The sequence below is a fragment of the Limulus polyphemus genome, unplaced genomic scaffold (assembly GCF_000517525.1).
Source record: "Limulus polyphemus unplaced genomic scaffold, Limulus_polyphemus-2.1.2 Scaffold852, whole genome shotgun sequence".
In the NCBI taxonomy this organism is placed as follows: domain Eukaryota; kingdom Metazoa; phylum Arthropoda; class Merostomata; order Xiphosura; family Limulidae; genus Limulus; species Limulus polyphemus.
This window is the reverse complement of record NW_013666462.1, coordinates 301051-316996: the sequence shown is the minus strand read 5'-3', so window position 1 is coordinate 316996 and position 15946 is coordinate 301051. Positions and strand designations below refer to the sequence as shown.

The 15946-nt window shown below is 31.3% G+C and overlaps 1 protein-coding gene across 1 annotated transcript; it reads left to right on the top strand.

The window, feature by feature from the left end:
- Positions 1–1049: 1049 nt before the first annotated feature.
- LOC106460872 (HAUS augmin-like complex subunit 3) lies at positions 1050–11774 on the top strand. The gene is made up of 7 exons (XM_022387683.1): positions 1050–1590; positions 2135–2318; positions 4107–4259; positions 4927–5023; positions 6099–6243; positions 10264–10441; positions 11387–11774. The coding sequence occupies exons 1-7, from the start codon at positions 1421–1423 to the stop codon at positions 11522–11524; spliced, it is 1065 nt and encodes a 354-aa protein (XP_022243391.1). The 5' UTR covers positions 1050–1420; the 3' UTR covers positions 11525–11774.
- Positions 11775–15946: the final 4172 nt, after the last annotated feature.

Genomic DNA, 15946 nt, shown 5'->3' with positions numbered 1-15946 from the left:
AAATGTGACTGTAGCTTTTTTTTTCCCCAAAACTTTGTCTTCAAAATAAGGGCGTGTCTTATATTCTGAAAAATACGGTATTTCCCCACACCTATAGAGATAATTTTACAAGCCTTTTATGTGACATCTTGTCAAATGCTTTTTGAAAATCCAGATACACCAAATCTACACCCTTACCCTCATCTACATAAACAGTAACCTTTTCAAAAAATGTCAAAAGATTTGTAAGGCAAGATTTTCCCTTAGTGAAACCATGTTGACTATCCAATAATATTCTAAACTTTGTTAAATGACTTTGCAAAGCATCTTTTATCTGATTTTCCAAAACTTTTACTACAACTGGTGTAAGATTAGTAGGCCTATAATTACTGGGACAATTTTTATTACCTCCCTTGAAAAGAGGGGTGACATTAGCTAACTTCCAATCTTTTGGTACCTGCCTACTATTCAAGGACTTACAAAATGTAGTAGCAAGTAGGTCACATATCTAATCCTTAACCTTCTTCAAAACGCTTGGGGAAACAATATTTGACTGAGGAGCCTTATCAGTTTTTAAACTTTCCAATTGTTTCTTAACAAGTTCAGAATTAATGCAGTCATATTGTCCAACCTTGTTTCCATCTATCAACTGTTCGAGGTGAAGAATACTGCTTAAATCTTAATTTGTAAAAACTGAAGAAAAAGCAGAATTTAATAACCCAGCCATCTCATAATCATCAGATATGAGCCTTCCTTTATCATCCCTCAAGGGTACTTCCCCCATCCTAACATTTTGTTTACCGTTAATGTACTTAAAGAAATCCTTACTGTTAATTTTTACGGTTTCAGCCAACCTTTCTTCATATATTCTTTTTGATTTCCTATTTGACCAACTTTCTTGATCTTCTAAATCTCCTGTCATATCAGTCAATTTAAATTTCTTAAATTTATGATTCTTTTCTTTAATTTTATCTCTTATACCCTTTGTGAGCTACCCTTTTCTTTCTATAAGGAATATGTTTATTTTGAATATTAAAAAAAAATTATCTTTAAAAATTTTCCACATTTGATCAGTGTCTCCAAGTAACTCAGCTGCCCCATTCATGACAGATAATTCTTGTTGCATTCCTTAAAAATCAACTTTTTGAAATTTGTAAGCAAAATATCATTAATTCTGATTTCCATATGCAGCAAGATATCAAATGTAATAGAGCAATGATCATTTTAACCCAGATGTTCCACAATTCCTACCCCTCTCAACAATATCTCTAACAGAAGTTAACAATAAATCTAAAGTAGCATTGTTTCTAGTAAGTGTGCTGTATTTAGAGAAAAATATTTTTTGTATGCAACAAACATAGACTAATAGTTTGTGTAACTATTTATTTGATAAATTGTGTATATATACACATAACTACAAAAGAATTAGGGTAGTGTATTTATGTGTACATCTATATGTATGTTTGTTTTACTCAGTTTACAGGTTACGGAAGAAGCCAGGGTCAAAGCATATGCACAAGAAAGATCCTTGGATGCCAAAGTGATTGTCTTACAAGACAAACTGAAGAAACTGAATATTGAAGATTTTACATCTGATGCTGTACTTATAAGGTTTAGGAAAAGAAGTGGAATTTAGTTGAAGTTTAATTAAAATTATACAAAGGTTAAACCCTCCCAAATTTGAGTACTGTTTAATATTATGAGAATCAGTACTTGTTTTAAGAGAGATAGTTTTTCTTTTCTTTATTTCATTTGATTTTCAGATACATAAGCATGTATATGCTCAAGTTAGAAAAATATTTAAAGTAAACCTCGATAAATGTTGCTGAAAGTAATAAAATTATAAATATAAGACTGCAGGATCTTAAAGAAAAAGAATTTTGTAGTTATTGTAGAAGAAAGCAATTACTATTTGATAAGTTTGGAAAATTTGTTTTTGAAATAATTTTGTGTTTTGGTAGTAAAAAAAAATTGAACTTTACGTATTAATATATTTATTAAACAAAACAGTGTAGTACAATGTATTTTGTTCTTCAGATTAAAAGTGGGTCATAGTCTTGTGATTTTTGAACAGTAAAGAAAAACATCATTATGTAACAGTTATACTAAAAGTTGATTTTATAAATTCTGATTTGATGTTTATTTTTCTTACCAGAAAGCATCAAGAACAGACAGAGAACAACCTACACTCTGTTCAGCACCAGGTTCTAGAGCTGCTGAAATCAACTGTCCCAAATGCTGTACAGCAGTACGTACAGATGAACAGTGCTGTAGTGATCACGGGGGACTATCAGCTAAAACTCGCTCGACAAGAGTATTTCTTTAATAAGCAGAATATTGTGAGCCAAATATTTTCATTGAAGATTGTTAAATATCAGGTTTTTTAATGCTGGCTTCATATTTTTAGCACACATTCAAGGTTCCTCTCTTTTTCTTTTCATAACTTTTTATCCAACTATATGTAACAGTCATGAAAGTATATTCTCACCACATGTTAAAGCCACAGGTGCAAGGATAAGAATTTTATTGTTCACTAAGATAATATGGGATATGTTTTCAAACGATCCCCTGTAGTTTTAAGCATTTTGCAGGGTTAATAATGTCTCTTACACAGTTAAGCATCATTTACTGGAAAATGAGGGTTGTGGATAATTTGTTCATTGTTTATCATCTCAGTATGCTTGTACCCATGGCTTCTGATCACTTCAGTAGGCCTGTATTCATGGTTTCTAAGTACTTATTGTTATATGATCTGAAATTTTCAAGAACCTTGTGTAAGCTGTTTATTTTCAATAATTAATGGTAGCAATTTAAACCAAATACTGTTTTCAGGAAAAAAAAATATATTTAGAAATACTTTTGTCATTTCTCACTTTCTTCTTCAAACCCTTAACATGTTTTTTTTTCTATCAATGAAAGCTACCTTAATGTAAAACCACAAGCTCAGTGACTGGTTTAGCAGCTTGAGGAATATAATCTAACATGTTTTTTTTCTATCAATGAAAGCTACCTTAATGTAAAACCACAAGCTCAGTGACTGGTTTAGCAGCTTGAGGAATATAATCTAACATGTTTTTTTTTCTATCAATGAAAGCTACCTTAATGTAAAACCACAAGCTCAGTGACTGGTTTAGCAGCTTGAGGAATATAATCTAACATGTTTTTTTTCTATCAATGAAAGCTACCTTAATGTAAAACCACAAGCTCAGTGACTGGTTTAGCAGCTTGAGGAATATAATCTATGGTTAAATTGTTTAATGTATTTATTATTTTTCTTTATTATTATTATATATATATATTTAGCACTAATCTAAATCTCTGAAGCTGGTTACACCTTGTGAGATATTATTGGGATTATGTCCAAAATTATCGCTAACAGATAGGTACCTAACTGATGAATCAATGCTTTCGAATCATTGTCACAAAGAATTATATATTAAGTTAACTACATTCATTACTGGGTTAGTTTTTAATTCTTATCATGTAGGTAGCTTGCTTGGATCAGAAGTTAATGATAATAAAAAGCTACTCTGTGGATTGCTATGAATTTTCTATTCTTTCTTTCTAGATTGGTAGAAAATTATAAATAGAGAAAAATATGTGAAATTTTAGACCAGAACAGATGTAAGATCGTACACTATATAAGAATTACATTAATTTTAAAACTTTAAAAAAAAATTAATTGGAGGATTATTTTGGGTCTGAAAAAACCCCCTTGTATAAAAATCAGTCTTCTTCCTGTGGGGTCTTTGAACTGTATGTTGACTTACTTTCTGAAATACAGAATAGCAAACCTCAAAACAACCACTTTTAGAATAAATGATCTTTCTTTGAACACAATATCAAGCATGCTGTATCAAACAGATGATTGTTCCTTTTTATATATGTTTTGTTCTATTAAATGAAATGCACAGTATGATGTTTTATTATTTTACTTTTTACTATGTATGCATTCTATAAGGTGTATAGAATTTCTAAATTTCAGTGTGCTAGAAGTACATACAATGTTTCTTTAAGCAGGTTGCCTATGTCTGTTATAGTTTAAACACTGACAATTGATTCACTTAAATTTAGCTTTCTGACATCAAAGAATTTACTGACTTATTTTTCACACAAATCTGTATCAGGTAATAGAACATCTTCTGAAGCAGCGAGCAAGGCAAGAGTTCCTGCAGATGGTCATGGAAGTGGAAGCCCAAGCACACAGAGACCTCTATAGTTTGCTACAGAAATTACAAAAGGCATTACAAGAAGAATGGAGGGACTTTCAAGAAAGAATGGTATAATGAATAGATAAATCCAACCATAAGTGTTTGATATTATTAATAATCTTGGCGAGTTTTAATTATACAACATAGAATTCCAATAGAGATGAAGTGTAATTCTTTCTCGTTTCAGGAACTGTTCATGCCTTATGGGCTTCAGTAATTTGGTTACAGGTCTTTCAGATCAATGAAAGTCATGGGAAAGTAGCTTTAAATTTTTAGATCTGAAAATCCTTGAAAAATGACTGTTTATAAATCATGCTCTTGGAATATCTCTAAATTTCAGTTACAATAAAAAAAATCTACCATGAAATAATCAGTGTAATTAAAGAAACAAAACCCAATACTGTCAAAGTGTCTGCTGGCAGGCACATTTGGCAAATGGTAATGCCAGGAAAATGTAAATTTAATTCAGTGTGGCAGGATTCAAGAATTGTGGAAATTTGATTATGGGCCCTGGAATTTCATTTTTTGTAAAGTGTTTAAACCCTGAGAGTATTATTGTGCAAAATGTTAGTTTTACTGTAAAAATACAACTGGATTTGTGAGTTGAAAATGCATAAAATAAGTATGATAATTTTTATCTTTCTCTCTCTCTCATATATATAAAAGTTTTCATTTGAGAATAAGTTTTAAAAGGTCCTCATACAAGTAGATAATTTTTTGTATGATTTAATAATAGTGTAAAATGATGACTATTCAGCAGCAAGATCAAGAAAGGTCTGCACATACAATAGATTCGACTGACACTGCAGGGAAAGCACTTTTGAACATTCTAGGTATCTGTACAGTTGAATAGTTTATTATATATGTGTAGAAAGTAACTATAGTAGATACTTTTATAACCAATAAAACTGAAATTGTTAAAAATATAACAATTTTATGGAATATTTTATTTTTGTTTGTGTATGTACATAACAATAAGCTAAGCCTAGCAATTAAATATTTAGTATGTTTTTGGAGATCTTTTCAAATACAATCATAAATGAATGATAGACTAAAACTGTTTAAATATTAGAAGAGTTTGGATGAGCAATAGTTTTTTTAGTATCATGAAATTCTGCTATTTGAATTGATTTCTGTAGTTATTGACTATAGTTTGGGAGTCTCTTAGTGGATTTTAAGAGCCCCGGAACAAGACCAAGACAGGGTATCAATGTTACACTTTTAAAAAGAGAAAACCTGCAAAACTCACAAATGCTTCTCTGTTTGAATCTATTACATACATTAAAGTTATTTGAATTTTTTTTTTAATTAAATAAGTTGACAAAAAAAAAGACCGTGAGCTTTGTATCAAAAACTGAATAATCTTACAAGTGTAATTAACTAAGGATTATAAGTAACAACACATTCATGATTTGTGCATGTCATTAGGTTTTGTGCTATATACAATATGTTTGTGTTAAGGACCAAAAATACAGCTAGCAGCAACTGATGACTCAGAGTAAAATGATCAAAGAAACTTTGAAGATTGCCAACTACACATACCTGAGACTATTTTTTTTTTATTGTAATTATTATTGTAGAATTTTAGCAGCTTTTCTGGTAGAAATTATATATATTATTGAAATCTCTGTATCATACCAGTGAAAATGTCTTATTCTTTTTCTCAAGTGTAAATGATTATGAAAAACTGTTTGTGTAAAGATAGTGTTATCTCCAGTGTTACTCTACTTCTTCTTCTGTATATTGCATTAAGTATTTTATTTCAGTCACATCTTCAGCAAGTTTCTCATAATACATGTGTAAAGTACATTTTGGAAGATCTTGGGTGTGAAACTTTAGCCATTGTTTAAAAAATAATCGAAATGCAATATGGGTTTTCTATAAGCTTTAAAGCTTGATTTCCTATAGAAGGAAGTGGTAGTGGTTGTGGTACTCTGTTTCCAACGTACACCAGACTTGCAGAGGCTGCTGAGAAGTTGGAAGAACAAAACAGAGCTCTGCAGGAAAATATTTTGACAAACCGTATGGAGCAGATGCAATGCTTGGATTCACTGTAAGTATTCTACCTCTGGAAACAACGATATGTGTATGATAGGTAGTTTTTGTAGTTCCAACTGGCAGTCTGTTATACGAAGTACAAAGAACTGATCGAAACAGAAGCAACTGTTCAGTGACACTGACAAGTGGTATTGGATATAAAACCAAAAAAATACTCAAAATTAAGAATAAACAGCACATAAAAGGTAAAAAGAAATACTGTTTAGTATTTTAAAGTAAGAGCAGGTTACTATTGATTATCAAAACTGAAACCATCTTGCTGTTTGACAGTATTTCTTGTGTGTAACATTTTGTGCATCATAGATACAAGATCTGCTTTATTTTGTATAATATATATAAAAAAAGAAGTCATAAGTATTAGAATGTTTTTCCTTTTCAAGGAAATAACGATTAACAAAGTTTTCCACGTGTCTTGCTTTGACTGTAACGGTAGTTGCATTATTTTTTTTATATTTAATTTTCTTAAGTTCCCTAAAAGTTTTTTGGCCTCTTTACTAAAGCTAGGCAATTTAATCAATTATCTATGAGCATCCATTAGTGTCATGAAAATAATCAAAATTTAGTTGATTGTCATGAAAATAATCAACTAACTCAAATTAGCATTTCCAATTATCCAAGTAATTGAAATATTTGTATTATGTTTTTTGTTAAGCACAACACTATATAATGAATGGTCTATCTGTGATCTACCCATTCTTAGCCTTATAGGTTGTTTTTTACTTCAAGTTTGCTTGGCTTTGGTAACTTGGGGTGGGGGTGTCATGGTTTGAGTGTTCAATTCCTACTGCTGACTGGAGGGAAGGCAACTGGCTGGCAGCACCATCTTCAGCTCCTCTTTTTTTTAAACTTATTCATAATAATTGTTTATGGAATTCTGTATTAATTAATTGAGCTGTCCAATAACCAATCAGCAAATATCACTAATTGCCCAGCTTTACTCTTGGTTTGAAATGCTCTTAATAAAGGGCTGGAAGTGGGAATCTAAAGTTTGTTGTACAAGTAATAACCTGCATTACATATTCTATAACGTGTAGTATTCACTTAACTATGTTAGATACAGTTATAATATGTGTGTAGTAATAACTTAAATCACATTATTATTATTTACTGGCCCAATAAATAATGATTTATTATTCTTATTGTATTGTGGTAAATTTCATGTTCTACTAGCTACTATGTTCTATATCCTAAGACTTGTAGTTCAAAGTTTGACTTCATGTATAGGCAGTGTAGCTATCAAATATGTAAGACAGTATGTGCCTATGCTAATCATTTCAATATTGAATGTGTAATTTGCCCACTCAAGGTGTTATTGTACATATGTAACATTTGTTCAATTTAAGAGTACAGAAAATGTTTAATCCTCATCAGCACACCTGGGTCCAAATGAACAGACGCCAATGACTTTCTCGGTTGTATCTTTTTTTTTACATAATTGTTACAAATTTATATTCATATATGTAATTGTTCAGCAGAAACCCTAAATCAGTATGAGACTATTGTTTTGTAACAGGCAGGAGTACGTAGCTATAATCTAATATTTATCTGGGGTCCATACAGACCCCATACTATCATTGACCATCACTATACATGCAGTTCACATTTATTTCACTATATAGGCTGTTTTAGAGGATAATCCATCAAATTAGTGTAGTATCATCTAGTCTGTTTGCTTATAACATCATTGTAGTAAGCATGTGTATGAATCCATTTCTTAACAAGTGTCCTCTGTGATGACTGCTTATAATGCCCCATTTTATAGAAACCTTGTTTGATAATTGTTGTAAATAACCTGCTTATTGGATTTTCAATCCATAGCCTACTATAAGGATATACTTGTTGGGGTTTGGTCAGACCCAAGGTGACCCACAACACATACTTTCAGTTTTCTTTGAGTTGAATTTTGCAGTATTATGGTAATCTCGTCATATATTGGTGGATAATGACTTGAATATAAGAGTATAATAAAACTTTGGCATTTTTTTGATACACTGTATAAGAAATGGTTTAATAACACTTATCTGAGGAACAATGTAATTTTGTAATCTCCTGATTTGTCAACATATTTCCTCTAGAATACATATATTATTTGTTCACATTGCATGCTAACCCTAATAAAGTTGTAATGCAATTGGATTTTGGAATTTCAATCCAGAGCTCACTATAATGGTAATTTTTTGCTGGGGTCCAATTGGACCCCAGATGTTCCACAAATTAACTTTTCAAAGGTGTGCTGATTAGGGTCAATTATGATTGTATTGAGGATGAAGGCATAGCACCCATTAGCCTCCCTTACCAGGGTTACAGTTGGAGGTACAGGATGGTAGATCATCTCATCTGGCAGATGGTAGAGGAGACCTGCTCCAGTTAGTTGTTAACTACAACCTACTGCACTATTTTGCCAAGCATAACCTATGGTATTTCATGAATCAAAGAAAAACCACAACAGCGTATAGGAGGTTCCTCATGGAAATGGAGAGGACACCTGCCTGGTAAGTAAATTCATGTGCAACAGGTGACTCCTTACTGTCTACACCCAAAAAAAGACCAGTCAAGTTGGCAACGTGGAATGTGAGGATTCTACACCAAATTGGACAATTGTTTAATGCCAAGCATGAGATGAAAAAATTAAAGATCAATATTCTTGGTCTGTGTGAAAGATGTTTGAACTATTGTTTCAGAAGATATGAAGATAATTTATTTAGGAGGTCAGATGCATGAAAGAAGAGTTGGGTTGATTTTGGATAATATCTGATAAGAATGATGTTTGTGAAAATAAAGGCTAAACCCTTCAACATTGCAATAATACAAATCTATGCACCTACAGTTGAAAATTAAGAAGAGAAAATTGATGGTTTCTTATGAAAACCTTGAATATACGAAAAAGAAATGCAGACCTTAAGAAATGGTCACAGTGATAGATCTAAATGCGAAAGTTGGTTGTAAGCAAGTGGATAATATTGTTGGACCACACAAACTTGGAGAGAAATGGATTGATTGGTTTGTTGCAAATGATAAAGTCATTATGAACACGTGGTTTGAGCACCACCCAAGAAGAAGGTATACATGGAAAAGTCTTGGAGACGATGTTAGAAACCCAATTGATTACATCACCATTAATAGAAGATTCAGGAATGCAGTACAACAATTGTAAACTTCCCCAGGGGCTGACTGTGGGAGTGACCATATCCCTGTAATATGTACCATCAAGATAAGAAGCCAAAACTGTGTACTTTAACTTGTGCAGTGAGAAAATATTAGGGAGGTTGAGGGCTGACAATTTACAGAAATAATTTGAACAACTTGAATTATGCTGATGACACAATTTTAATTGTTAATTCAGAAGAGAAGCTACAAAAAGTTTTAGATACAGTATTTAGTGACAGTGTGAATAAGGGTTTAAATATTAATTGTAGGAAAACAGAATGTATGGTAATTACAAAGACGAGGATTATACCTGTATGTATTGTCAAAGTCGATAAGGCAGATCAATAAATTCAACTGCCTGGGAAAATGGAGAATAGGGATGGCAGAAGATGCATTTCTGAAAAGGAAAAAAAGATACTGACAAACAGAAAAACTTGCATGGGGATGAAGTTAAGTTTTGGATTGTTGTGTGATATCAAGTCTCATGTAGGCATCAGAATGGACAATATCACCAAGTATGAAAAAAAAGAATTGAAGTAATTGCATTGTGGTTCTTAAGATGCATCTTGAAGGTTGTTGGACAAATCATGCCTCAAAGAACAGGTTGCAGGAGGAAGATGCTGCCTTACACCAGAAAGAGACAGTTGGAGTTTCTTCTGTGAGGAAAGAAGAAGACTGAAGGAAGGAGATACTGTGGCAGCACTTTGGTACATAAACAGTTTTAAAAAACTTAATGGTAATTTTAAGATTTCAGTGTGTCATTCATATAATAATTTTGCTATTTTTTCAGTCACAATTTAACTTGTTATAAAAAATGATTAAGATATTATAATAGGCTTAGTGATTTTGTTTTCATTGTTTGAATCAGGGAGGGAGAGTTGAAGAAATGGCTTAATCTAACTTATGGAAATACCACAGTTGGCTCAAGCCAACCAATCACAGGACCACGAGAATTGGCGGAAGGTTTAACTAAGCTGGCTTCCAAGGTGGAAACATTAGAAAAGAGAGTGTTAGATGGAATGAGAGATTTTGATCGTAGAAAAAAGGTTTGACATTTTCCTTCTTTTTTCACTCAGTTTTTATAGAAATGATGAGTTTTTTTGTAAAGATATACTAAAACTTATCATATTAGGGCTAATTTTATAGAATGAAGGTAGCATTGTGTTTATAAAAGTTGCTAAAACCTTTATATGAATAAGCTGATTAGTTTTCAAGTAACTTTTTTAACCACTTACACAGAAAATACTTTCTGTGCCTTTGATTTTGAATATTTGAAGTTAATAATGCAAACTTAAATAATTAATTAAGCTAATGAACAACAATTATGTAAAATACAAGACAGGCCAAGTGTGGTAAGCTTGTTGGACTTTGAAGCTGAGCTTTTTTACTCCATGTTGTTGCTGCAAAAAGTGTGTGTGTATATATATGTATGGCATTCTGCACTTCAGGACTGTGTGTGTTGACTGGTCTCTGACTTCAAAATTAGGGACTGCCAGTGCTGATAGCCTTCACATAACTTTGTGCAAAATCTAACAAACAGAGTAAAATTAGACCATAAAACTGTAAACTTTGTGTATACTAGTTTTAAGTGATCTAACTATTTGTTTATTTTTTGAAATTCATGTAAAGCTTCTTGAGGGCTGTCTGTGCTAGCTGTCCCTAATTTTGAAGTGATAGTCTTCAGGGAAGGAAGCTAGTCAACATCTCTTACCACACTAGTAACAACTTACAATGCCCCCATGGCTGAAAGGGGCAAGCATGTTTGGTAATAGGATTCAAACCCACAACACGAGTACCCTAACCACCAGTTCATAATACGCCTGCTCAAGTTGAATTTCATTATAGCAATAAGTTTCTAATAAATTCAACTAGATGTTAACCATAAAAACTGTTACATCACATCAGTTGTAAAAATATTTGACAAAGAGGATTAGCTGGAAGTTTAAAACTATTAACAAATATAAAAACTGAATTTTATTTCTTGTTTGCAGCAACTGCAAGCCAATCCCCTACATATCAAAGAGCGGGAACTCTTTGTTAGTTTCTTCCTTTCACCTAAACACCTGAAGACAGAAGTTGAAACTTTGCTAGCTCAAGCAGAAGGAGAATTGTTGTTGAAACAAAAGTAAATGGAAATACCTTAAATAACCAGTTTCTTGCTTAAGTAATGCTTGTGCATTATAATGCTGTGTAAACATGCTTTTACTTTTTATAAAAAGCTGAAATATTTACTTAACCACCTGTACATTTTTATAATTAAAATCTACATCTTAAAAAATTGAGCATACAAGTGACTGTATCACTATAAATCTTTTTTTTATCCAGTTTCAATAAGCTTTAAAAATGTAACTGTGTTACTAAATTTACAAATAATGGACTCTTATTTTAGCTTTGTGAAAATTTGTATATTTGTTCTACAGTTTGATAATTGATAAAATCAGTTTATCAATTGTAACATAAGCTTCTGCTACCATCATCAGGAGTGAAAATCTACAAGAACAGTGGGTTTTTATGTAACAATGGTCGGGGTGACATGAATACTGCACGTATGAAGTCGATATTTCCCTCCAAAATTAAGCACTATTGAACTTTTGTATTGTAAATGGTAAGTTAAAAAATCATTTGTTAAAATAGGGATAAAGGGTTGGCTGGAAATAGTGACTTCATATGTGCAGTATTCATGTCACCCCAACCATTGTTACATAAAAACCTGCTGTTCATGTAGATTTTCACTCCTGATGATGGTAGCAGAAGCTACCGAAACATGTAGTCATTTTTAAAAATTTTATGGGGAATGTAAATGTTGTTTTACATATAATTATAAATAATGTCTGAATTTATTTGATCAAAAAGTGTAAATGATGATGGTATATATATATATATATGTTGTGAACAGTGACTTTCTTAGTAGTGTGGATATTTTCAGAGCCCAGGTTTTGAATACCTGGTATTAATACTATTACGTTTCCCTGTAAACCACTTAATCTATTTAAAACCTGAAAAAAAATTCTAAATTAATTAGAGTGATTGCAAATTAGTGTGTGAAGATGTAGGATACGGTTAGGAAAAAAAAATACTTGTTATACAATAGAAAGATGTAATTTATAAAATATAGGCAAAACAACGTTTACATTACATATTAAATCTTTCAAAATTAAAAATGACTCTACACGGTTCAGATGTTATATGCATAATGCTAGTAAAGGGAAGAGAAAGTGGGAAAACTATAGTGAAAAACAATCCAAATGGCAATTCTGCAGCTGAGCCATTTGTAACTAAACTAGATATTATATTTTCTTGAAGTTACACTAAACAAATACTTTATAACCACAGAATATTGAAATGTGTAACACCAAATGTAAGTATTCTTTTCAATGAGAGTAAACAGTGTAATAAAAAATATCCCACATCAAACATGCTCCAAGTTTAAGTAACACCTACATGATAGTACTTGCAGGTTAACATTAAATCAATAGAGAAAATAACCTGCTGAATTATGATTCACTTAAATTACTGGGGTGATTTAAATCCAAGAATAAAGTTAGTCATAAATATTCATTCAAATCTTCAAGAAGGCATTTCTTTAGTTTACTTTGTTTTGAATTTCATGCAAAGTTACACAAGGGCTATCTGTACAAGCCATCCCTTTAGCAGTGAAAGACTAGAGGGAAGGCAGCTAGCTAGTCATCACCACCCACTGCCAACTCTTGGGCTACTCTTTTATCAACGAATAATGGGATTGACTGTCACGTTATAACTCCCCCCACAGCTGAAAGGGTGAGCATGCTTGGTGGGATGGCATTTCTTTAGAGCTGAACTTTCATCAACTGATTATAAGCACTTAAATACAGATAATAATTTTTCTCCCATGAGAGAAAAAAACAAAACTACTATGCTGTGATCAATAAATACTGTTTAATGAAGATTGAGATCACATATCTTTCTATACTTACAATCAAAATAAACATCCATATATTTACAACAAAAAACAAATTACCCAACTATTATACATTATTTAACATCAGTCACACAAAAACTCGTACATGGTTATGTGCAGGTTCTACTTTTCCACCGATGTCCACATAGTAGTGAAATTAATAAGAACAAACACTACAAAATATTTTAGAATTATTACAAAAGTCCCACAAACAAATTGGAATGTTCATTTTTACAGAATGAACACAAGCAAGGTAGTTATGAAATATCGGAGAACTTTCTTCTTTAATTTCTGCATTTATACTTTGTTGTAAAGAATATTCTTACTTTTTTTTATATATGTTTACTTAAATAGTCACACAACTTTCTAATATTACTTGGCACACATTTCATGTCACTGGCAAAACAATTCTCTTCATTTAAAAGAAATCAAATAGAATGATGTGATAATGCACATTATGTAGAGGAAAAGTGAACTAATTGGAATTTATTCATGGAAATATGTAATATATATATTGTAGTATTTTGCCTCTTTGTAGATAATAAATTTTTAGTCAAATAAAAAGTTACCTTACTGACTAGAAGCTTTTAATTAAGCAGCACTTGCTAGATTAAAAAGAAGTAATAGATTTTGAACACAAGAATGAATATCTGGTAATCAAAATTTAAATCAGCAATAGGGCTGGAGCATAGGGCCCCAACAACACCTTACTGACGGAAGTTGTTGCAGTAATTTTTTAGCTGGTAAATCAGCAATAATATGAGTTAATATCCAGAAGGTATTAGTACAAGTACCTATATTTATGAAACATATAAAGAATAATTTAAAACCAAGAGTATAAACAAATGCTCATCTCTGCTTTTGTTTTGGCCAGACTCATATATTTTCATGGTTGTCTCACTGCCAGTTCTACCAATTTATGGACAATTTCAACAACTACAAATTGAAACTGTTATAAACACCTGAAAGTGCCATAAACTTTCAATATTGTAATCAAAATGTTACATTTTACAACTAGAACATGATAAACTTTCTTAGAATCTGTTTAGCTTAATGACCTCCTTATGCCACTACAGTACACATAATTCTGCTTAAAATTTACATCTGATTCTAAGCTATATTTTATCACTAGAGGATAAAGGATGATTAGCAAGTAGCTATGACAACAAGATCTTAATATACTTCCTTCTCCAAGAAGATTCAAAATTTAGAGAATAATATATTCCAGGTTACACATGTAGGTGCAAAAAATCCAAATATTTGATTACAGGGACTTGACTCATACTTAACAGTATTAATTGTATATTAAAAGATTACAGAACTTTTATGTGTTAATTCCTTTTTAGTTAACCTTTACTTTACTGGCATATACCATATCAATAAATCACCATTTTCACAGTTTGAATATTTGTAGGGATATTTAAATGATCAAGTTTACATTTTGAATATTTATAATGTTATGTTGATTCAGTAATCATGAGGAAAGGTTTGTTATATCACCTGTAATTTAATATTTTTTTTTATTAAAGAGGGTTGCTATTGCCCTCCCTAAATTTAAAATACCATGTGGCACACACATGAAAAAAAAAAAAAAGATAAATTACTAACCTATGAAAGAAATGGGAATTTTATGATTGTGGGAAATCAGTACAAAAACATTGCCATCATCATGTAATTCAACATCTGTGTCGCATATGAATGTTTCTATTGGAAAAAACAAGAAAACTGTTTTCTATTATTCCCCCTTACTGACACTAAAACTTTTTAAGTACAATACTTAAAATGTAAAGTTGACAACAGAAAAACAACCCACCTTTTTAACTTAAATAAAAATAATCAACAATACAGCAAAACAAAACTAAGGAAAAAATACGCTTTGTTTTTGTCTCTAGTCTCGTACTTGGAAAAAAAATTGTTTAACATTTTCTTTGTTTATTTTAAGTATCTAATTACATTTAAGAAAACAGTTTATACTATAACAGAAAAAGTAAACTGTAAAGTAGTAATAATTATTTGTCATCTATCAAAGCAGTCCAGCATTGTACTATATATATATAAAACCAGCATTTGAAGTTAAACAACTGAATTTATCATAACATCTCTGATAAGACCGATTCTTAAACAATAATAAATAAACAGACTATATTGAGATTTAAAAACAACATTTATCTATTGTGCAGATTGTAACTGAGTTAAAATCTAAGCTAAGTCACGTGGCTGCCTTAATTCAACCACAAACATGCTGGAACTATACTTCCAACAGCAGCTTTCAGTTTATAAAGAGCACGTTGCCAGATACCTTTTTTTAAATCAAATTTATTTAAACATACACATACTCTTCTTCGGTCCTCTGATTCTAGACTAGCCAGATACATTTTTGCACATCAAAGTAGTCACGAGGCAGTAATTATAATCATATTTTCACAGCCAGAGATAGTTGGTATGTTAAGATAAAAGTTTGAGGTGAGGCAACAGCACAGAAAGTACTATTAAGAAGAAACAGTACTTAAGTTGTATGTTATATACATAATAATATAATTTTTCTTTAACCCACATAATTCTCTAAACTTATATTTATATATATATATATATATATTTACTGTATGTATATATG